The sequence below is a fragment of the Thermobia domestica genome, chromosome 4 (assembly GCF_964235325.1).
Source record: "Thermobia domestica chromosome 4, izTheDome1.hap1.1, whole genome shotgun sequence".
NCBI lineage: Eukaryota > Metazoa > Arthropoda > Insecta > Zygentoma > Lepismatidae > Thermobia > Thermobia domestica.
Window position 1 is genome coordinate 256296458 of NC_137457.1, and position 23498 is coordinate 256319955.

Sequence of the window (23498 nt, forward strand, 5' to 3'; positions counted from 1 at the left end):
TTTTACTTGTCTGTGAGGGGTAGATTTCGTGCGGAAAGATCAAATGGAAAATTAACCCCACTACGTATATGTCAGCTCCTCATTTGTTTCTGTTGTAGTAGCTATTAGTAGCTTAAATAAAAGCAAATGTGTATTTATTTCATTTCAGTTTTCTAGACACCTGTCTCTAGGGTTGGAAATTCATTTTCCTTATTTTCTTGTCTGTGCGCATCACGATTTCTTCATCACATGCCAGCCAACAATTAAAATTTCTACGCAGCTGGCTTCAGGTCGGAACATAGTTCCTGAGTCGGTCGAATTTCTTGTGCCCGTACCTACATTTCTTGAATATTTCGGATATCTTCGGTTGTTTCAGTAGACTTGACCTGTCAGATATCACCATGAAAAACAGTGAATCGGAAAAAAAAAAAAAAAAAAAAAAAATAGCTATGCTCGCACTGTAGGGCATGTCGTTTCATCTTGCTGGAAATTCGTTACTACCCAATTATTTCACAAGGATGAGAAAACTTCCATGTAACTTGCTGTGGAGATCGGTTCTTTCTCAGGGACATTCGATATGAAATTAACCAATGAAATGACAAAATCTGACCTGACCTGATTTTTGTAAAAATTGGCGCAGTTTTATTACAGTGGGAGGTGAAAAATTCCCAAATATTACCTCTCTTCTCCTGAAAGTGTCCCCATACAGGGTGTTCAAAAATGTTAAAAAATGACATTTTTTCAGTCACAGTGATTATTAAAAATTGTCATAAAATGATTAATATGTGCACTAGAGACATAAAACAAACGCCGTTGGAAAGCTTAAAGACTGCTCTACAAGTTGTACTATATTGAAAAACCCTGTAAAATAAAAAATAACACTTCAAAAATTCAAATTAAAATTTGAATTTTGAATTTCGTATAGAAATTGCCCTGCAAATTTGTTCAAAATTGTCCAGATTGTAGACTCATATGTGTACTGAAACATCACCAAGTTTCATTTTGGGCACTCAATGGGATCCGATTCAAAATTCAAGATAAACCAACATTGCACGATATTGACCATGTGAATATCTGGGTTCAGATCGATAACCACTTGCCTGTAGCTATTTGCCTGCTGCATCAAAGGAATTTATATTCAGTTTAATTTGTTTCTTGATATATTCATTTGAATTTACACAATTATTCACCTTTCGAGTAATTTAGGAAGGTATAACATTTCTCGAATAGTACTCAATGTAGGTCATTATTCTTGTTAGTCAGTATGGATGTTTCTAAATTTATATTGGGTACATTGATACAAGTTATTTTCATTCCTTTGTTTCAGGATTGCTGTTACAGAACTTATGAAAGGGAGGGATATATTTCCCTCCCTTTCACAATATTTGTATCCAACGTGTTATGAAAAACAGTGACACTGTTCACAAAAACTTCACACACTATCAGCACAAACAGTTAGTCAATAAATTATTTTTCCTATTTCAATTATGCACTTCCACATATCTGTGACAGCAATCCCGAAAAAACAAAGGAATGAAAATAACTTGTATCAATGTAGCCAATATAAATTTAGAAACATCCATACGGACTAACAAGAATAATGACCTGTGTTGAGTACTGTTCGGAAACGTAATACCTCCCTAAATAACTCGAAAGGTGGATAATTGTGTAAATTCAAATGAATACATCAAATAACAAATGAAATTGAATATAAATTCCTTTAATACTGCAGGTAAATAGCTACACGCAAGTGCTTATCGATCTGAACCCAGATATTCATATGGTCAATCTTGCAATGTTTGGTTTATGTTGATTTTTGAATCGGTTCCCATTGAGTGCCCAAAATGAAATCTTGTGATGTTTTTTAGTACACATATGAACCTACAATCTGGACAATTTTGAACAAATTCGCAGGGACATTTCTATGCGAAATTCAAAATTCAAATCTTAATTTGAATTTTTGAAGTGTTATTATTTTTATTTTGAAGGTTTTTTCAATATAGTACAACTTACAGAGCAGTCTTTAAGCTTTCCAATGGTGTTTGTTTCATGTCTCTAGTGTACATGTTAACCATTTTATGACAGTTTTTAATAACCACTGTGACTGAAAAAATGCCCCCCCCCCTTTTTTTTTGACATTTTGAACACTCTGTATGGGGACACGTTCAGGAGGAGAGAGGTAATATTTGGGATTTTTTCATATCCCATTGTAATAAAGCTGTGCACCAGTTTTTACAAAAATCTGAGATGGTCAAGTCTGATGACTTGGTGATTTGACATGGAATGTCCCCTCAGTTAGGCGATGAAGTATTGCGTTACACTAGCATCATTATCTCCTCTGACTACCACGCGCTGCCAGTACATCAACTACAGGAATTCTGTTTCATTTTCTCACATACTAAATTAAAGTCCAGTTCAGATTTCCTTAGGATATCCTCATCACTGTTCAGGTTAAGAAAAATGCTGGGTACAGTAACGGGAAGTGTCCATTCTGCAAAATTAGTCAAATCAAATGTTTTTTACTATTTCTCATGGACACTATTTACCAAATATATATCTTTGTTAGTAAACTTAGTTACCAGTGTCCACTATTATTGTTATAAATTTGGATCTTGACATTGTTTTGTTTCTGAATACAAAAATGGTGTGCCAAATACAAAATGACTATTGAGACCTTAATTGCACTCTGCTCAGTTATCACCTGTAGTAATAGAATATTGTTTTCTGTTTTATCCGCCAGTATTCATGATTCTTGAATAATAATTACTGTTTTGTTTTATAGCTACTTCTCCAGAGCCAGCATCTACTGAAGTACCAGATGGAAAAGAAGAATCTTTTGAGTCCGAAATTGAAGAGCTGGTGACAGAAGTCGTTGTTCAGAAGCCGCGGCCTCGTCGACGTACAGTAGCAAAAGCAACCCTTGCAAGAAGACGCGTACAGACAGGTGGTGTGTCTCCTGCGTTAGGTGGACGTAGACGAATAGGTAGGGTGGGTGTAAATAGAAGGAATCTTCTTAATAAAAGAAATGTGAAAGCAATGCAACCACCAGAAAGTAGTGAAAAAGAAAGCACCGAACTGGCTGAGAACAGGGCAAGTGCTACGGTTGACCATAGTGATGTTTCAGCGGGTGCAAAAGTGCAGAGTGAACCTGAACCTAGGGTGCCCACTTTGACGAGTCAGGTAAAGGCAAATGTGACACTGAGAAGGTTATCTGAAAATGAATCCAATGTAAAGACACAGTCGAATCAACAGAACAAAGAAGAATTAGCTGCAAAGGTATCGCCAGTTAATCAGGATGCTGGAACAAGGAAACTTTACCCGAAACGAGAAAACAGAAAACCACCTGCCCACTTGGCAGATGCGTTCGGACCTGCTCTGTTTTCAGCTCCTGATATTCTTCGACGAGTTAATGAGAAACTACCTGTAATAGAGAGGAAGCAGCCAATTGAATCTACGAAACCTCAGGGCGCTCAACAAAAGGAAATAGTTCCTAGTGTGGACGAGAGTGCGGATGCAAGTGACGTGATGAAGGAAGAAGAATCGATGTTAGTTGAAGACGAGCCTGAGAAGACATCGGAAATTGTGATAGAAGAGAAGACTGTTGCAAAAGAAACGAAAGTTGAAAAGCAGAATACTGCTTCTAAAACAAAAGGAAAAGCCGAACCTGTACATAGTGAGGATGAGGATAGTGTTAATTCCGAGGATGATCCCGATAGATTATGGTGTATTTGTAAGAAACCTCACAATAACAGGTAAGTTACATAGTAGTATGATTTATTAATCACTTACAAAATTACTTTTATTTACCAGTGAAACATTAAATTCAATATAATTGTTCAGACGATATGTAATATAACACTGAATATACAACTGTGCTGCTAAATTTGGAAACTGTACACATTGCTGTATATTCAACTGGTGGTTAGAAGAAGGTTGTTGTAAAGTAACTGATTACAGAGAATTCATAATTTCATAGAGTTCCAGGATAGAGAAAAGAGGATATATATATCGCGTAAAGAACAGTCAGGTCAGAGTGAAATTTTGTTCAAGTGGAGTTTTCAGGAAATTTTAGGAAAGAACCGAATAGCTTTGTGATGTGTTTTGTAGATCGAAGCAGGAAGAAAATTTATTATGCATGTTGCGGAAAGGAGGTCGATACGGTGCTGTGCGAGCAAGGAAGTTAATGTCGGGTAGTCCTCGTTTGAAAAATGTAATATTTGATCTGGACTTGAAGCGACCAAATCTGTAACGATGCGTCTTTCACCAATGTATAACAGAAATTACTTCTATCTTGCCTTGATGTTAGGAAATAAACAGTGAGAAATCTCCGAGGGGTCTGAAGTTACTTCCTTGTTCTACTCCTCCAAGAACAGTGTCTGCTAGTTAAGTCAGAGAGGTGAAGGAAAATCAGAATTTTTTGTGTAGTCAGAGAAATTGATCATGTGAAAGAAAATATGACTCATTCAGGACAAGTTGATAGCCCACGGACAAGGTTATGACCACATTTCAATGACCGCGGGACGTACAGGATTAGATGTGGTCACCTCCATACTCCGACCGCCCTTACTTTCAGGTTTTCACGAATACCTGTTTGATAGAGGCTGAATGAACCTCAGAGCTCATTCGAATGCAGGAAGAAAAAAGAATTCCTGCTTGCAGTGAGGATAGAACTCGGGCCGTACGATTGATAGGAACATCAACTGACAATGCCACCGTGGCTTGTTAAACTGAAAATGGGTTTGGAAATTCAGGGAAAATGCCATTCTTAGCAGGAGCGGTGTGATTTGAGCAGGCGAATTGACGAGAGTTACAGAATGCAATTCAATCGTAATAATGAAAAGGAAACATCTCTTCTTCGTTACGCTATTCCTAGTAATAACGAATAATTACGTAAATATAGTATCGAGTTTGGGGTGGTCGATGGTCAAACTAAAAATATAAATTTGTTAAATGTAAGCAATTATCCGGTCTAGTTACGCACGATTTTAACCTCTAGTGTAGAGCGAGCCGAAGGCTTGGGCGGAACAGCTACTAGTAATCGTAATAAAAATATTTCGTACTTAATAAATCGTATCGTTCCCACGTTAAATGGCCTAGCAGTCTTAAGGTGAGCACAAGGCCTTTCGATCGCGGGTTCGAATCCCGTTCAAGGCATAGATGTTATTTTCTTGTCGTTCATTTCAATATCATTCGTGTATTGTCTCCTTTGCCTAAAAGATAGAATCGTGGGACATAGAACTCAAATAAGTACACCTTTCTGTTAATTTCGAATAAATATATTAACGTATCTTATCAAAATTATTTTGTTTCGTGCATTGTCTTGGAATAGAGGATAGACAAGAATATACAGGGTTCTCACGTTCTGGAAAATCAGGGAATGTGAGGGAAATGAAAATATGTCAGGGAAATCATACATTTTACGTAAAATGTCATGGAAAGTCAGGGAACGTAAATGTGCAAGTGTAACACATTTCTTTTGTCAATCTAACATTGTCTCCTCTGCTGGACAAATCAAGATGATTGTGGAAAGGAGCTCTCTGCAGCTTTGGACTCCAGGCTACAAAAGAACAATCCAGAACTTGCTCAGACTAGGATGAAACGCATCGTACACACTCTGCATTAGCATAACAGAATATCTGATTCTATAGCTGAGAAAGCAAAGTGTCAATTTATGTCTTTCTGTACTGAAATTCAGTGTTCTCATGACTTCAGAAAATATCAAGAGAAGATGGGCAGCATCAGGTTAGATGACTTCTTTGCAAAGGTAATGTCCGTGAAACAAGAATATTCTGATTTATGAAATGTGGAAATGTTTCATTTCATCCCATAGCAATGTTTCAGTGGAGGACGAGTTCTTAGTCAATAAGACACTTACTGTAGAAAACCAAATCGAAGATTGTCTGGTAGTACAGAGGCGGATGCATGATGCAATTATGTGCTATGGAGGTGTAGAATCTGTTCCTGTTGAACGAAGAATGCTTCTCTCAGTTCGTTCAGCTTGGACACACTATGATGAATACCTTAAACAGAAACGAATCAAAAATGAAGAGGAAAGTAAAATCAAAGGTGAAAAAAGAAAACTAATTGCTGAAGTTAAGAAATTGGAAGCAAAGAAGTAAGAAATGAAATTGTTACAAACATGAACAAGATGCTCTTGTAAAACAAATTCAAGGACTAAAAGCGAAACAAAATTATGTTTCAAAAATATAAATGTGAGGATTAACATGTCTCAGAGTTCGCAATATTAGAACTGAAGTGTGCCACGGTGGCTCACGGTGGCCCTTGGTTCGATTCCAACTCGCGCCAGATGAAGTTTGTGGTGGACAAAATATAGTGTGCGTGGGTTTTGTCGTTCTCCCGTTTCCTCCCACTTTTTTATTCCACCATTTCATTAATTTCTCATCATCACCGTCTCCTTTAGCCTAGATGACATAACTGTGGAACGTAAAACTCAAAGATTTCATTTCATTTCATTTAGGACTGATAGTATTAGGTCTTAGGGAGAGTTGGCAATATATTCTTGACAGCATGTTATGTTGCTTTTTATTTATTTTTTTTTCAAGAAAGAAAGAAAATCAAATTTGCAATGACAAGGTATGTGATACTGTATCATACATATGTTATTATTTACTTACATGGTAAATTTTGTGTAAACAACAGTTGCTCATATTGAACACAACAGATATGTAAATGGTAATTAAAGGAATGTGTTGGACGGGTATGGGGATGGAGGAGGCCGTTAAGAGAGTGTATGATAGAACTTGCCCTATATCTTCCCATTTATATTCAAGAATTTATGTAAGGGAAACAAAAATTTGTGTCAGAGAATGTCAGGGAAATTGATTTTATTTATTTTTATTTTTATTTTTTTTATTTATTTATTTTTATTTTATTTTATTTATTTATTTATTTATTTATTTATTTATTTTTTTTTTGTTGTGTGGAAACCCTTAACATAATACTACGAAAATAACATGTAATGGTAAACGTATGCTAACATTCCTTCACTTCTTCGATTTCCAGTAATTAATGCCTACATTTCTGTTCTAATATCCTACTGTCTTAGAGCATAAAGGTTCTCTATACTTAAAATTACAAGAAAGAACTCGTTGATGTAAATACGTCTTCTTGTATTGTGGTTTTGTAAACCGTTGTACAAGTATTGCAGGGCTCATAGCAAGTCACTTTTTTAACTAAAAGTTACTTTTTTTCAAGTTGGTCACTAAAAGTTACTTTTTTGGGAGGTAAAGTGACTTTTTCGTGTATATTTATGTTTTGCATTGGCAGTTTTCTAAGAGGAACATTATAAAATAAGGTGCCTTCCATCTCAATTCAGTCAGTGCATGTGTCATCGCTATCTCAGATATTGTTGAAACTTTTTTTTATAGCAACTAGACATGTTTTTAAAAGATCCATATTTTTTTGTTTTGTCGAAAAAAATTTTCCCGCCAAGTAATGGGCCATCAAAGACAGGAAGTACAATTTATGAATTGTAAAAGACATGTAAAATAGTCAACTTCGGAGCCCCACTATTCAGCTATGGAGACAGGTAGAGTTATAATTCTTGTTGTGATATGTACATAAGGATATAAATAAACTATATTTTATTATAGTTTGGTTTGTGCATGCGTATCTTTTTGTACATAAATTAACAAATGAACGTCAGTTTATCTGAAAAGTCGAAGTTTGCGAATTTTTTTCGAGCACTTCCGGTTCGAATTTTAAAATTCTGTTTTCACGGTTGGTAAGACCTAGTTACCCACTTTCCGAAAAAAAAAAAAAATGTATCGCTTCTGTGTGCAGCCGTTTGTCGCAAAAAATTCGAGAAATTGTAAAATTTTCAAAAATTGCCATTTTCTCGAAAACACCATATTTTAAAATTCTGAAATTTTGTCAGATGGTTCAACTTTACATGAATAATAAACACACCAAGTATCATTCTCGACCAATGCTTCATGAATTAACTACAGCCTTTTGAAGTTAGCGAAGTATCATTAACTTTGAAGTCACAGTGAACAACACTGGAAACAATAAAAGTGCAATGATTTGATGATGTTTGTGGTTCACATTAATTAAATGAAGAGTAAAGGGTTTTCCTGACTGGTTTCTTATTATTTTGATCAAAAAGGCTCTCAGGAATAGCAAAACGAGCCTCCCCCTATTCCTCCGTTTTCTTAAACCGAAGTAATCTGAGATGGAAATTACGATTACGAAACTCAAATTTTAAGTTTACTTAAAATGGCCATCCAATAAATTATGATGATCAATAAAAAGCATGAACTATTACCTCAGTGATGATTTGGAATGCTCCAGACAAAGTCTCAATTAAGTGCGATGTCATTACAATGATCGAAAAAAGATAAAAAGTGAAAAAAAAATTGAAACATTTTCTTACGCGTTTCATCAAAGAAATTTACGGACTTTTTAAACAGAACAATCCCAGCATAAGAATGGGTTATAGTGTTCGACTAAAGTGGATCAGTCCGCAACCTGCGAGGGAAGTGTGTGTATGTGGGTTGTGCGAATTTTAAGTTAGCTCCTACTGCGTTGCTACAAATCAAAGGTGCAGCCTGTATTGAAGCTGTCATGAGTGACCTATTTCCTTTAGTAGTTTGATCCGTAGAAAATGACAGCTGTCTTCTTCAAGAATGTGGTGAATGTCCTGGAGTGGACGGAATAAGTGTGGAGTCTTTCATTTTCAACAGGATCAATAATTAAAGTGTTACGTACGCCATATGGGAAAACAATGATCTCGTTTAAAAAAATTGTGCCATTTTCTGTTTTCGTATCGTACATTGCTGGTTTAACTGTAAGAATTGTAATTCATGACTACATCAAGAAAATCCAAAGAGAATTATTTGTTACCGAAAAGCATCGTATAAAATTTCAAGATACAAATTCTATTTTACTTCATGTGAAATTAATTGAAAACTGGACTGTTATTCTGCTAAGTGAAATTCAGAGTTATCACAGGAAAAACGAGCAAATTTAAGGCAGTTATTATTATTAAAAACTGCCAGTTTTGTTGTAATAAGCGACAACAAACACACGATTCGGCTCATGTACTCATAGCCATAGACAAGATTCTAAAAATACTTGAAGAAAAGCGAAAATATATAGGTTATAGAAAAAAGTTCGAATATGTTAAAATAAGTGTCTACAATTTCCCAAACCGTGTCAGTGATTTCTGATGGTGCTGCATCCCACTTTAAAAATCTCTTTCAGATGTTCGAGATGCAAACAGGTCCGATAAAACAGTGGTTTTTCAGTGAAACAGACCATGCAAGTCTCTCTGCGACGGTATTGGGGAATGGGGGGGGGGGGGGGTTGTAAAGAATGTGGCAACGCGGCATAACCTTAGGCAAAAACACTCAGTATTAAAACCACAGAAGAATTCGTGAGTATAGTGCAAGTACAAACTCTCGTTTTGTTGCCTGGAACTGAATTCGACAACTTCCGGAAGAAAGAAAAAAAAAATATGCAAGAATGGGAAAGTATGCGAGCGGTAACTGATATTCAACGAAGTCACTTTTGGCTTTCGGAAAATGGCGAAATTTTTATGGTAGTAACGGGTCACCATAAACTAACTTCATGCTACCCCCAAAAGCGAGCTTCTGCAATTCAAAGTGGAGATTTAAGAAGTCTGCAAAATGAACTTTTGTTACATACATATGCGCAAAGGCGCCGATTTCCTTGTAAATTTGAGGGGGTGCATTCAGATGCAGAAGGTGTATATATATATATATATATATATATATATATATATATATATATATATATATATATATATATATATATATATATATATATATATATATATGAGGATTGTAAGACAAATTGCATTTAAATTATGCCAAATATTGTATGTTCATAAATACAATAGGGGACCCACATCAGCTTTGGGGGGCCCGGTTCCCCCCCAGGACCGTCGCCCTTGCATATACGTATGATAACCAGTGGTGCGTAGCAGAATTATAAATAAATAATGAATTACATAAAGTTGAGGTGCTGTTTATGCTTCCACATGGACCTTCAGCAGGGTACAGGATTCCACAAGAGCATAAGAGAAGTGAAAATAAGTGTTTTGTGAATATCGACAATGTGCTACGCAGGGGCGGATCCAGGACGGACTTCTGGGGGGGGGGTGTAATACTGCTACTTAGAGGTACTTTTAAGAGCTCCAAACTCTGGGATGGGTTTTATTTGTATATAAAATAAGAAAGTTTCTTCTTCTGGAAGGGCGATCGCCTCCCTGGATCCACCTCTGGACGAGTTGTGAGTGTACCAACACCTATTGGAGCATCTGCACGGTTACATGCTATTAGCGAAGAAGACACCAATCAAAGTGAAATTTTGTTTCCGAAGACCATTTTAAGTAAGTGAACTTAAAATTTTTGTGTTGCGTAATCGTAATTTCCATCTCAGATTACTTTTTTTTTTTTTAAAAAAAAAGGGAGAGGCTCATTTTACTATTTCAGAGTCTTTTTGATCAAAATAATAAAAAAACAGGTGAACCACAAACATAATCAAATCATTGATTTTCATTGTTTGCAGTGTTGCTAACTGTGACATCAAAGTTAATGAAACTTGGCTAACTTCAAAAGGCTGTAGTTAATTCATGAAGCATTGGTCAATAATGGTACTTGGTGTGTTTATTATTCATGTAAAGTTGAACCATCTGACAAAATTTCAGAATTTTAAAATACGGTGTTTTCGATAAAATGGCGCCCAAAAATGGCGATTTTTGAAAATTTGACAATTTCTCAAATTTTTTGTGACAAAACGGTTGCACACACAGGCAATACATTTTTTTTCCCGGAAAGCGAGTAACTAGGTCTTACCAACCATGAAAACAGAATTTTAAAATTCGAATCGGAAGTGCTCGAAAAAAATTCGCAAACTTCGACTTTTCAGATAAACTGACGTTCATTTGTTAATTTATGTACAAAAAGATACGCATGCACAAACCAAACTATAATAAAATATAGTTTATTTATATCCTTATGTACATACCACAACAAGAATTATAACTCTACCTGTCTCCATAGCTGAATGGTGAGGCTCCGAAGTTGACTATTTTCCATGTCTTTTAGAATTCATAAATTGTACTCCCCGTCTTTGATGGTCCATTACTTGGCGGAATTTTTTTTTTTTCGATAAAACAAATAAATATGGATCTCTTAAAAACATGTCTAGTTGCTATAAAAAAAGTGTCAACAATATCTGAGATGGTGATGGTACAATTTTATTTATTTATTTAGCCTGAGTTGAAACGGAAGGCACCATAAATGGCAAAAGGCAGAAACTTGTTACTCATTACTTTCTGAAAGCCTCAATGCTAGCTGCCACATATGAAATGGCCAGCTTTATTCTCACTTCAGCTTTTATTCTTTCTAAAGCACAGTGGATGGTTGGTAGATGCTTAAGCTCTCAAGCTTTGAGAACCCTTCTGTGTCTATTCTTTCTTCTACCATAATAGTCTTTTAGTTTTCTCTCGTAATAGTTAACGCTCCGCTCAACGTTGTGTGTGTATGTGTTTGTGTGGTCCATCATGTTCGTTTTGTTTTATGCTTCGTGTGTGTTATTATTAAGAGTAGGTGATGAATTTGAATATTTCATGGCTTTGAGAACTCTCAATGCTAAGTTAAATATAATGTCCGGGATGAAGAAATTCGACCAGAACTTGTTCCACTTACTCAAGCTTCTTACATCTGCTAAGTCTGCTTACCGTAACTACAAAGCATACTTAGAAAACCTAAGAAAGGAAGAAGCTCAAAAAGAAGAAAAGATGAAACAAAACAACAAAGAGAGGTGATGGAGAAATTGACAAAGGAAAAAAGGGGCATGATGGGATTTTGGTCACTTTTTCGTGTGCGTTTGGTCAGTTTTCAACTATTTACAAGAGTCCAGACCACTATGAGCCCTGGTATTGTCATTTTCCTGCTGATTTTGTGAATCGTTATACAAATTATTTTCTCTTCCGTACTGCCTGTTGAAGATTTGTCGAAAAGCACACAAGTAATTTGCACTTCATTCTGGAAAGATACGAGTGAAGTACCACTAGTCAGTCAGGGTTTTAAGTAGCGGAACAATATAAATAATTTTGTTTATTGCTGTTTGGGATTGAAAGGGAACAGTGAATAACCTTAATCTTGTTAATTATTGGAAAATCTAACACTTGTAATGTTGTTTGTGTACTTCATAAAGAATTTTCATAAGTAGCTAATGAACTTGAAACAAGTAAAATTTAATACTAGTTAACTGGTAGATTTGTACAGAGATTTGCAAAATTAGTGTTCACGAAGAAAATAAATCACAAAAATGAGTGATATATCGCCGAATGCAATAAATATTCGAGGTTTAGGAATACTGAGTTTGAGCTAGTCTTGTGACACTACATGCGAAAAATGTTAATAGATTATGTACCATATTCTATGGATAGTGTCTGTATCGATGATTAGAGTGGATTCTGTTATGCAAATCCACGTTTGTTTGTTTGTTTTTTTTTTAAAAAAAAAAAAAAAACATCTCACGATTATGCTCAGAGGCTAAGGAAGTTGGTGATAATGAGATGGATGATATTAATAACCCCCACACGTTTTTCCACTATAAAGTACACTGCAACTGAGGTGAGCGCTCTACCACTAAGCCACTGCAGCCCCAAAAACCCATATTTCGTCTATACTTCTGCGGAAAAGAAGAAAGAAATACACTAATGTAGCGCCACACAAAGTAGTTTACAGATACTAAATCGATCGATCTTGGTGACAACATTTCTACGAAGAGGATGAAGAGAATTTTAATGTAGACTCACACAAAATAATGCACGAGTATTAAAGTGAGTGATCATAGTGGCCAGGTGATGGTTCCATCCACCACACGTAATGAAAGCGTACACTATACCATTGAATGAAGAGGTATCCTCAAAAGAACGGTGTGTTAGACGATGTAAACTGGCGGAATTGGTGGTAATGAAACTTTAAAGATTTACTGCATTCAATGATGTATCACGAACTTTGTTACAAACCCTACTTTCGTTAACTAATTTATACACTGAGTGTATTGTTTAAACGCTACACTTACTCAAAACAACAATTACAGGAATAATGACAGTAGATCGAAATATTCAATATTTTTTCATTGTTGGTGACACCTCTATTCTCATGATAAAGACAGCTGTATTGTGATGTCCTTCTTTACAGGTTCATGATTTGCTGTGATAGTTGTGAAGAATGGTTCCATGGGAAGTGTGTCGGTGTGACAAAAGTAATGGGTAAGGACTCTTGCTGCTTTAGATATTCATTTTCATGGAACTGTCTTCTACTGTTTCGAGCGACATATCGTATTGTATTATTATAGAAGGGTAATGAAATAAATAAAATTAAATTCCACAATCTTGTTATTCCCTATTTTTTTTTGTAGTAACACCATGGACTTTTTTAAGTGAAAAGGGTAGGTATACATAAATCAAAAACAAACGAAAGAACAACAAATTTAAACAAATTCTGTTCCAATTCACATAGTGTGCATGATTGTTATTCTGTGTATGGGTTTAGTGAGAGAGAAACAGTGATACTTACATAAATTTGATTAATTTATTGAATTCAGACAGAAACTACAAATGAAACGCTGTACAAATAGATTTATTTCCTTTTTAGCTTCCTTTCCATATATTTGTTGTGTAAAATTGGAAAATTGAAAAAAGAATATTAACCTTCGATAATTCCAGTAATACTGTTCAAATGATAGCAGTATGTTCGAAGAAAAATGAAGACTTGTTCTGCAGACATTGAAGATTTAATTATGTCCAAATTAATAAAGTAACAAAGGCTGCTGTAATGCATGATTTCTACTCGTTTTACAAGTTGGAAGTAAATTCACTATTTTGAGTTACTACAGGGAGTTCCAAAATCATCTTTCCAAATTTGATCACGTATAAGTCTAAAATGGTGATAGATTGAAAGATGGGGTTTGTGGCATGATGTTTACACACACACACACACACACACACACCTAAAGTTTTACTAGCCGTTTAACAGAATTCAACATATGCGCCATCTGTAGCACGCAGGGTACCTAGCGATATTCCAGTTCTGCCCACGTCCGGTCTATCATGTCCTCTGTAACGTGTTCCAAGTGCTGCGCTGATGCGAGCTCGCAGGTTTTGCAGATTCTGCACTGGAGTCTTGTAGACCACATACTTCACAAAGCTCCAAAGAAAAAGTAATGATCTGATGTCCGGAGACCTGGCTGCCAAGCAGTGGGTCCTCCTCCAGCAATCCACGACCTGGAAATGTATCGTTCAAAGCCCTCCTAACGATCGCGGCCCAGTGAGGAGGAGCAGCAGCAGGATTGTCAGGTTGCAGGTGTTCGACTTATGGAAATGCAAACTGTTCCATGTCTAGATAAACAGTCGTGGTAGTTGACGCGTCTGCAATAAAAACGGTCCCACCACACGGTTGTAAACCATACCATACCATACCACACCACGAGTTTACCTTTGGATTGTCTCGCATAATTTCCCAGCTTACATGGTGGTTCTCCGAGCCCCATATCTGTACATTGTGTCGATTTACTATACGCGTGGAAGCACGCTTCGTCCGAGGATATTACCTTTGTCAAAAACTCTTGGGTCCTTATCGATGCGAGTCAGCATCTCAACTGCAAATACTTTGTACTTTGTCCTGACGTCAGGTTCAAGCACATGCATCAGCTGCAACTTGTAAGCATACAGCTTTAGTCGCTTGCGTAGCACCCAGTGCACCGTGGTCGGTTCAACTTGGACTGATTTGGTTGGGCTCCGGAGAAATCTGTTGTACCCATTTCAGATCTACTTCACTCGTGCTTGGATATTCAGAACCCCTCCTTTTCATGACACTTCCGGTATTATTGATCTCGCTTACCACTATCGAATTGTCGGACGTGATGGGGGCGTGCGTGTGTAACAAGTTCAGAAGTTCCGCTGGACCTGGTGGCAGATTTGGTATCTATCTGCTGTTTCACACACTGTGCCATGCCCTAGGGAGTGGCTGTTTTCGCCAATGTCTCACCTTCAAAATTAGAAACAAAAACAAGGGAAGTTAAAAAAGGGAGATTTGTTGGAAGTGTTCGAATAGAACAAAATTTGAGATGTGTGTGAGCATTATGCCGCAAGTCACATCTTTCTTTCATTCCCCATTTTTGACTTACACGTCATCAAAATTGGAAAAATCATTTTGGAATACCTGGTACTTCATTGATTTTGTTTGCTCCTAACTACGTTTAAAGTTCTTTTTTGTCCATTTCATTTCATAAGCGAGCCTCTTTCTGAAGATGTTGGCATAATTAGAAACTTGCAGCGAAAATGTGAAGGTAAATTTGGGCTCGATAAAAGAGTGGCTTTATCCAAGTTCCATTGTTTTCTATTAATGAGAGACGTATCAAGTGAAATTTGCGCCATTTTTGTTTTTAAGCAATGTGAAACAAAAAGTAAACATTTGAAGAAAGAACGTATTATCAGAGAACTTTACAGCTAAAAACATGAGCCTGTTATCACGCAAGAACATAAATATGGTTTGTTTCTAAGCTGAAAATACGGTATTTTGTAAGAATATATTTTTACAGCATTCCGCAGTATTTCCGAGGTTTTAAGTTGGTATGTTCTCCAAATATTATTAAAATGGTTCGACTTCGAGTGACTTAATATGTTGTTCTACTTCACATAATTCCAACCGAAATTTTGTAAGATCATATTTTTTCATCTTTAATATTTGAAAGTTGTCCTTTAAATTCGATCGAAAGTTCAGAAGCGCATCCATAGCAGTTAATTGACATGAAAGAATTTCATTAAAAAGAAACAATAATACAGTTCATTATTTGCTGTAAATTATCATATTAATTAGCATTTTACATTGTAACTTAACTTCAGTGAAATCTAAACTGACATCTAAATAATTGTGACGTATTCACCTTCTTTGATATAATTGTGAATGAATAGTTGCTTCTTCCTTTTTTTTCCTTACTTTCTGTGAAAACAGCTGTTCCGTCTCAACAGTGTTGATTAGTTATAGGTTCAGGTGAGTTGTAAGATTTGGATCTGAAATAAAAGTTGACCATGAAATACATTTGATGGTTGAGCCAGTTTTAAGGTTAAGTATTTTGATTAAATTGATCAGTTGTATTTGCAGTTAGTATCAGTGCGTTCAATCAGCACATGTTTGTTGCATGTTAAAAAGTGTGTGAAAATACTTCATATATATAGTGCAACAGTCTACATAAGGAGTAAGAATTGACAAGTAAAGCTAATTAAGTTTTGTCTTGTTTTTTTCGCCAATACACGTCAATTTCTACGTTAATTTTAAGGAATTACTCACAAGAAAGTACATGCATACTTGTACGTTGTCTTTTTTTCCTTTCTTCTTCTGAAGTACTTGATACGCAGACAGTGAAGATACGTAATTTGACATATCTGATTCGAAACAGTTAGTGAATGAAAATGTCATAAATAGTTATGAAAATCTGAAGAAGATAAACAGTCATCGTTTATTTGTCAAGATCGACCGTGTTTTCAACTCATACACACGCTTTATTGCATCAAGTACAGTGCATAACGTGTAATATTTGATGTAATGATTTTACTATTGATGAATTGACTATGAAACATAATATCCCGATAATAAAAAACCTTTACGCTATTATATCAACTAAAAATTAAGGCATGCTTAACCTCGAAGAAACATGTACTGCTTCTCTGTATCTTGCATCAGTTTCACGACATTTATTTGCTTATGTATAAATATATATGCCGAAAATGTAGATGATTTCGAATGCTCATTCATTTAGAACGCAACATAGTTTCTAGATTAAAGAGAACGCTTTCTTACATGATTTGATTCCCGATACCTCGACAACTTCTATACCAAATCTGATGTATATATATTTTTAAGAAGTTTCATAATTATGTAAACAGTCTTAATGCATTTTAATTTAATAAAAATATGAGTAGTTAATTCCTGACTTTTCTTATTTTCCTTACTCCTTCATTTGATAAATCATATATACTTATATTAAATGTTAATTTTCCGCCGTACTATTAATTAAAAGAATTTTAATAAAAATCTTACATTACTGCCGCTAGGTTTTATTTGTTAACTTTAGTAGCAATGTCAGTAGTTTAGGATGTAATATTCTTCATACCTTCTGCTCTTGTGTTTGCTTTCTGGAATAGTTCAAAGCCAAATACTGATGCATGAACTCCTGTGGTAAGATTACTTCTATTCCATTACTTGTATTTTTCTGTGGTAGGTATGGAAGTGTATATTCATACTGCTTTATGCTTGCAATGGATGGATTAATCGATACTGATTTTTTAAAATTATTTTATTAATAATTCCGTGCTTGCATTTCTAAATGTCTAGTTAGATAAATAATAACTAAACTCTGAAATCTCTTTAATAGATGATAATGTAGGAAATCTCTTTTAACAGAAAGAATTATTTGCGTTTTGCCGCCATCGCGAAATTTTATTTTCGATACTGTTAAAGAAGATAGAGAAGTTTTTATTAAAGATAATACGAGTTTCAATTCGAAATATGAAGTAACGTTGGTGTAAGCGATTTTCCAAATACTACTGTAAGAATGTGCTTCAACTGACTGACATGGTAGCGATACAATACATATGTTTTGAGAAGTGGTACCTGTATGTGTTTTTAATCCTTGTAAGATGAAGTCAAAATTAATTCGTACACATTATGACGAGCAGATGGTTTCGAGGTGTTGAGTTATAATGGTTAGGTGCTTGTGTGTTACGGATAGGGTCGCCTAATCTAATCCCCCCCCCCCAAAAAAAAAAAGAACAGAATAAACGTGCTTTATAACATGTATTTTATCAGTGTTGAATTTTCATATATATATATATAATCTTAACTAGCAGAAATCAATTAGTAAACGACAATAAAAGCACTCAGCACAAGTTCTGAGTAGTACAACATTTTCATTACTGAATAGTACGTAATCGACTGCATAAAATAAGGAAGAAAGGAAAAATAGTTAATTTGGTAAACTGTGTGAGACTCAGTGTGGAAACTTGGACCTTTGATTTTTTTATTTTTTTTCCTCATACGTGCCGAAAACGCAGTAGTTAAATGTTATTGTACACTGTTCATGAATAAAAATGAAGAAAGAGAAAAGGGAAAGGAGTAAGTGAAGGAAGTTGTGTGTGTTTGTTTTTGATGATACGTGCCTATCTTTTTAGAAATTATGGTGTTCAAGGAATCAGTTGTGTGTAGTACAAGCTAATCATTTCACTCGTATAGTTGAACGCTGTAATCGTTAACTTGTGTGCATTTCTAAGTTACATGCCAAACGATATGTCTTCTTCCACTGTTGGCTGGAAATGTATCGCAAGAATAACGTGTGAATGAAGATATTGATCAGAATGCAATGAAGGCATGTTCTAGGAATTAGAAGATTTAAGGCTATTTTGGCTGAGATTTTCTTTGATTTCATTTCACATTATCCAACGGATAACTTTGAAAAGGCTAAGAGTCTTGCTTTCCGCTTGTGGTATATACAATATGGGAATATATCATAAATATGAAAGTCATCCAATGAAAGTTCAAAGAGTTAGACTCTATTTTAAAGTAGAACTCTTTATTGGTATTTAATACAATTAAGCATAGGAAGATAGTATAATATTACAACCCGTTCCTAAGTTAACTTTCACTTACATAATAGAATTGTTCTATCTCTATCTCTATTGGTGGCGTTAAATCTCTGTTTAAGGTTTTGTTTATCTTAAATACGTAAGTTAAATTTTGAAAACGTGCTTAATAGTAAGCTATTAAATGAAATCAAATAAGCAAGAAATAGTTCACACATGTCGTAAAGTGCACTAAGAATCAAAATTGTAAAGACAAACGTATTGAACTTCATTTGTCTGTTAATAATTATTTAAGTTTAAAAGCGAGATTGAAATAGGAAATAAAGCTGCTACTATATACAGATAGTCAAAAGTGTACCAGCTATGTTGCACAATCCGTGATGCAATGGATTATGTGCAATGCTCGTTGCTATTTACACATTTTAACCTCGTGGATAAGGATAGCAATTACAGCTGAAATATGACATTTGTTAGTTGATAACTCAAATAATTATAGGTAGGTTCGTTTATAATAAATATTTCTTCACAGTACACTGATCAGGATATATATGAACGACTTTAAAGTGTCACTTTTTTTAAGAAATGCTTTGACGTTATTGTTTTGTGTTCTATTGGGGTATCTCCCAATCTTTCTAGAAGTTCGTATTTGGCATTTTTGAGAAATCAAAATGCACAGATGCATTGGTATCAGAGCTCTCCACTTGTATGTCGAGAAGTAAGCGATATAACATGGATTTCTGTTCCGTACTTCATTTGGTGATGGAATCTTGAGGTTCTCTCGTTTTGGCTGAGTGTTGCATCCATGTGGGGGCGAGTGTGTTATATCTATCGGACAAGTATGGCTTTCTTAGAAATAGAGGTCATAATTTTATTTAGACATATTTATGATTAATGTTTGTGACAACCATATGAATTACACATTTTCCAGTATTTGTAAATCCTGTGATAATATTGAATACTGTAGGGAATCTTTCCCTGCCGCGTCTGAATAAAATAGCCATGTTCCTTTATATTAATATTAGAGTAAATAACGGCATAAATTTTGTCACAGTCTTACTGGTAAATACATGTCTTAACCAATATCGTTATAAACTTGCATGTATCATCCGCCAAAGTGGCGCTTACTCGGTGTACGGCAGTTAGTTTTTAATTTTTGTTTGGTTCTGAATGATTTGCTGTTAAGGTCCCGCGCACGACCTTACTTCCGCATTCTATCCGAAACATTGATATGTTGTCAGTTGATTGAGCCACGTTGATCATCGGTAAACTCTCTTTCGTTGTGTTGGTAGGTTTTGTTGGTCACCCACTTGACGTATCATATGTTGTGCAGCACAGAATTCGTCATGACTAGGATCCCGTTCCGGGTCCGTTTTATGGTGTATATTCAATCTTTTGCTTTTTGTTGATACCTATAAGAGACACAAACATGTTACATCCTCCATATACTTTTATATATATATATACAGTGAATTCATTCTCCCATTTGAGGTCTTAAGTCTGCTTAGAGAAAGGACATTTTATATCGGTCCTAATGGTGAATTTTGACTCCATGTCACTGCTACACGAACTTGTTTCTAAATACTGTTATAGAGGAGCCAGCAGAAGGTCTCTGACAGCTCGAGTAACGTTGCCACTACTCACATGTCAAGGCTGTTTTCGATGCATCTCTAATGGCAATATAATTAATGGTGTAAGACAAGAGTGACCGTGGTTGGTAACACTAGTACGAAAGTAGGGGCTGCATTTTTCCTGCGCATATGATAAGAAACTTCAGAGACCAACTCTTGTTGCCTTGCTATAGGCATGAATCAGCTAGGAATATGTGGCAATTCGCGCGTGCACATTTCAACACACAATCAAAATCGTACACACACAATCCGAGCAGTCTTTCGTTCCTTTCCATAGGATCTTTTTTTTTTAAATTTTAACATCTCCGTTATTCCCTATAGACTAAAGAAAGCGGATATTAATGGAAGTGAATAATCGTGAAATCAAATTTTTTTACTCTTCCATCGAAAATTGAACGTTGAAGCACTTGCACGAAAGCCACACAACGCTAACTATTAGACCAGCCAGGAGGGCTTGATAGGTTCTAGATGACATCATAATGACAATAATTGATGAAGATTTAATTTATGTGCTTAAGGAAGTACGCATGTATAGTGGCTGGCGTGATTGAAAAGTTGAAAATGTGAGAGAATTGATGATCAGTTGTAGCGTATAATTTCTATGTTGAAAGATGAAATTTAGTATTAGCGTTAAGGCGATGGTTATGTAACTAACACAGGACATTGACACAGTACAGCTAGGAATCAATTGAACTTTGAGGTTAATAATTACTGTAATTGTCACCATATTAAATATATTGTTAGTCTTACAGAAGGCATTTATTGGCGATCATATGATAAATGTGGACATAACAGTGTAGCTCATTTGCGTTGTACGTTGACACGGCAAAGGAGATTACTAAGTAAAAGATATTGTAATGAATGTCTTTTCGAAGTAGTGATAAGTACAATTGAACGATTTACTGAAGAACGCATGGTGTTAGTGTCGAGATACATAACAAGTGTATTTTTTCAGCCGTACTGATTTGGTGAGAGGGCCGCGGTGGCTTAGTGGTAGAGCGTTCGCCTCTGGTGCATGAGGTCCTTGGTTCGATCCCATCTTGCGCCAAGTAAGCTTTGTGGTGGACAGACACTGTTGCATGGGTTTTCTTGGGCTTTTCCCGTTTTCTCCCACTTTCTTCATTCCACCATGTTCATTCATTTCACACCATCACCGTTTCCATTACCCTAGCTGGCATAAAAACGTGGGACGTCAAACAAAGATTTCATTTTGAGTTGGTGAGAAATTTCATCACTCAGTAGTTTTGTCGTAGTTCCCGTTTTCTCTTCTAGTGTATAAGCGATTATTAATTTTCTAGCTGTATGTAGTACCGGTACCTTTATTTGAACTTTATTTAACATGCTGTTCACTAGTAATTTTTTCTTATAATTTTAAGATTCTGCAAATGCATGCGTAAATATTTTGTCTAACATTGCAAATGAAATAAGAGTATGTGGAGATGAACTTCTGTATTCATGGGGAGCATTGGTATTTTTTTCAGACAAAGAGCGCTTATTATTATTATTATTAAAGGATCACATAATTCGTGCCATACCTGCTATTATAGTGTCTATTTTATGGTAATTTTTGAGATGCTAGTGTTTTAATAAGCAAACAATTTATGGATACTATATTAAAGAATAGTCGGAAATAAACACATACAAGAAAATTAGTACTCTTGTTAAGTTTGAGAACTTGCTTGTGCATTTCCATGTTTATCCGAAGAATGAAATGAAACTTCTTTTGTCAAATTAGTTTTGAAAAATTGGCGAAGGCGCTGCTGCCAGGAAGTATTGCTGCACTGGGAAAGTAAAGTAGGTTGGAGTGATACGCGTTTCTTTATGAAAGGTGTTTCATCGTTCTATCAGTTTTTCCGTAGAAATATATCCAGGCAAAGATGTACACGGCTTCACTCTGTGAATGAAAGCCCTCAGACACGGAATTGTTATAATTATTAATAAAGAAAAATTAATTCATCAAATTCGTCGAATTTCAAAATTTGATTTATTTTTTAAATGGTGAATTCAATCTCGCTTGAAGTGAACAGTTGGTTCGTATTTTGTGTTAAATTTTAAGTGTCGCGAATGTTGAAAGAGGACATTTTTGAAAATGTGTTCTGAAACATCAACCAGACGACATATTTAAAAGCTCTTATTCTCTCATTTCCACCCTTGTAGATCAATCAGGAGATAGCTTGATTTTATTTTTCGTAGATATGTGCCACACATCGTGGTAAACTGCAAGTCTTCATCTCAAGGGAATTCAGCTGGCGATATTGGAATTTCTTCGTTCATTTTAGCATTAAGGCTTGTGAAATGTGGACCTTACATTTCGTACAAACTATAACGTACACGTATATTGTATGTGGTGTCCAACTATATGATCTCGTCCATCGAAGGTAAGAACGCTAACCACCTAGACATCAAACAATGTGACGTGATTAGTTAGTGACTATGATCGAACTTTTAGAACTTTGGTTTGATTGGAATTTAGCGTCCCTTTCAGCAGCGAAGTTGTATGAGACTTGCACCTATAGCATAACGTGGAATCCAAACCACGTAACCTTCTACTGGGAATCGAACCCGACTTCACTAATTGTATAACCGCGAGGGAATAGAACTTCGTAAGAACAAGGTGGGCATTCTTATCACTGTTCGTTGACACTTTGTTACAGTATAGTATTTTGGTTAAGTAAATATAAATTTTGTTATTCCTACGTGTAAAGTTGGAAATATGAGTAAAAGCTTGTCATAATAAATGCTAGGTTAAGAAACAGAAATGTTTTCATAATAAATTTTACTTTGCTCTGAGGGGGGGGGGGGGGACTTGGAATTGAGACATATTCCGTAATTAAGTTCCTGGGATACATTTCCAGCTAAAACAAGCTCAAATCTCATCACCTAAGGAGAATCTTCCGAAATTCTATTTGCAAAATGCGAAATGAGAAATGAATGTACTTAAATATATTTAGGCTTGGTGCTGCATTAATTCTGTAGGAAAACTGGTAACGTTCTCGCCTCATAATTGGAGTCCTGATTTGGAACTTGCGACAAGTCATACTAATCACACCCTTTCCTCCCTCAGCTGCACTCCTACGGATGTCTTGTACCTCCAGTAATTTTGTGATCCTATAAGGAAAACTACGGTTTGCTAGTTACTGCTTTCTCTGAGGAGTGCGAAGTGGGTAATTAATGGTGATATGATAATGCCTTATGCTCATTATTATGAGCTGCAATCTTGACGAATTTTCCGAGGATTGTTTGAAGTGATG

The 23498-nt window shown here is 35.6% G+C and overlaps 1 protein-coding gene across 5 annotated transcripts in view; it reads left to right on the forward strand.

Moving 5' to 3' along the window:
• The window catches only part of pps (protein partner of snf), a 215954-nt gene that overhangs the window by 122774 nt on the left and 69682 nt on the right, over positions 1-23498 (forward strand). For all 5 annotated transcript variants that reach the window (XM_081755781.1, XM_081755784.1, XM_081755782.1 and 2 more), the window contains 2 exons: positions 2762-3731; positions 13182-13252. In XM_081755781.1, the coding sequence (XP_081611907.1) occupies positions 2762-3731; positions 13182-13252 (1041 nt within the window). The remainder of the gene's footprint in view (positions 1-2761; positions 3732-13181; positions 13253-23498) is intronic.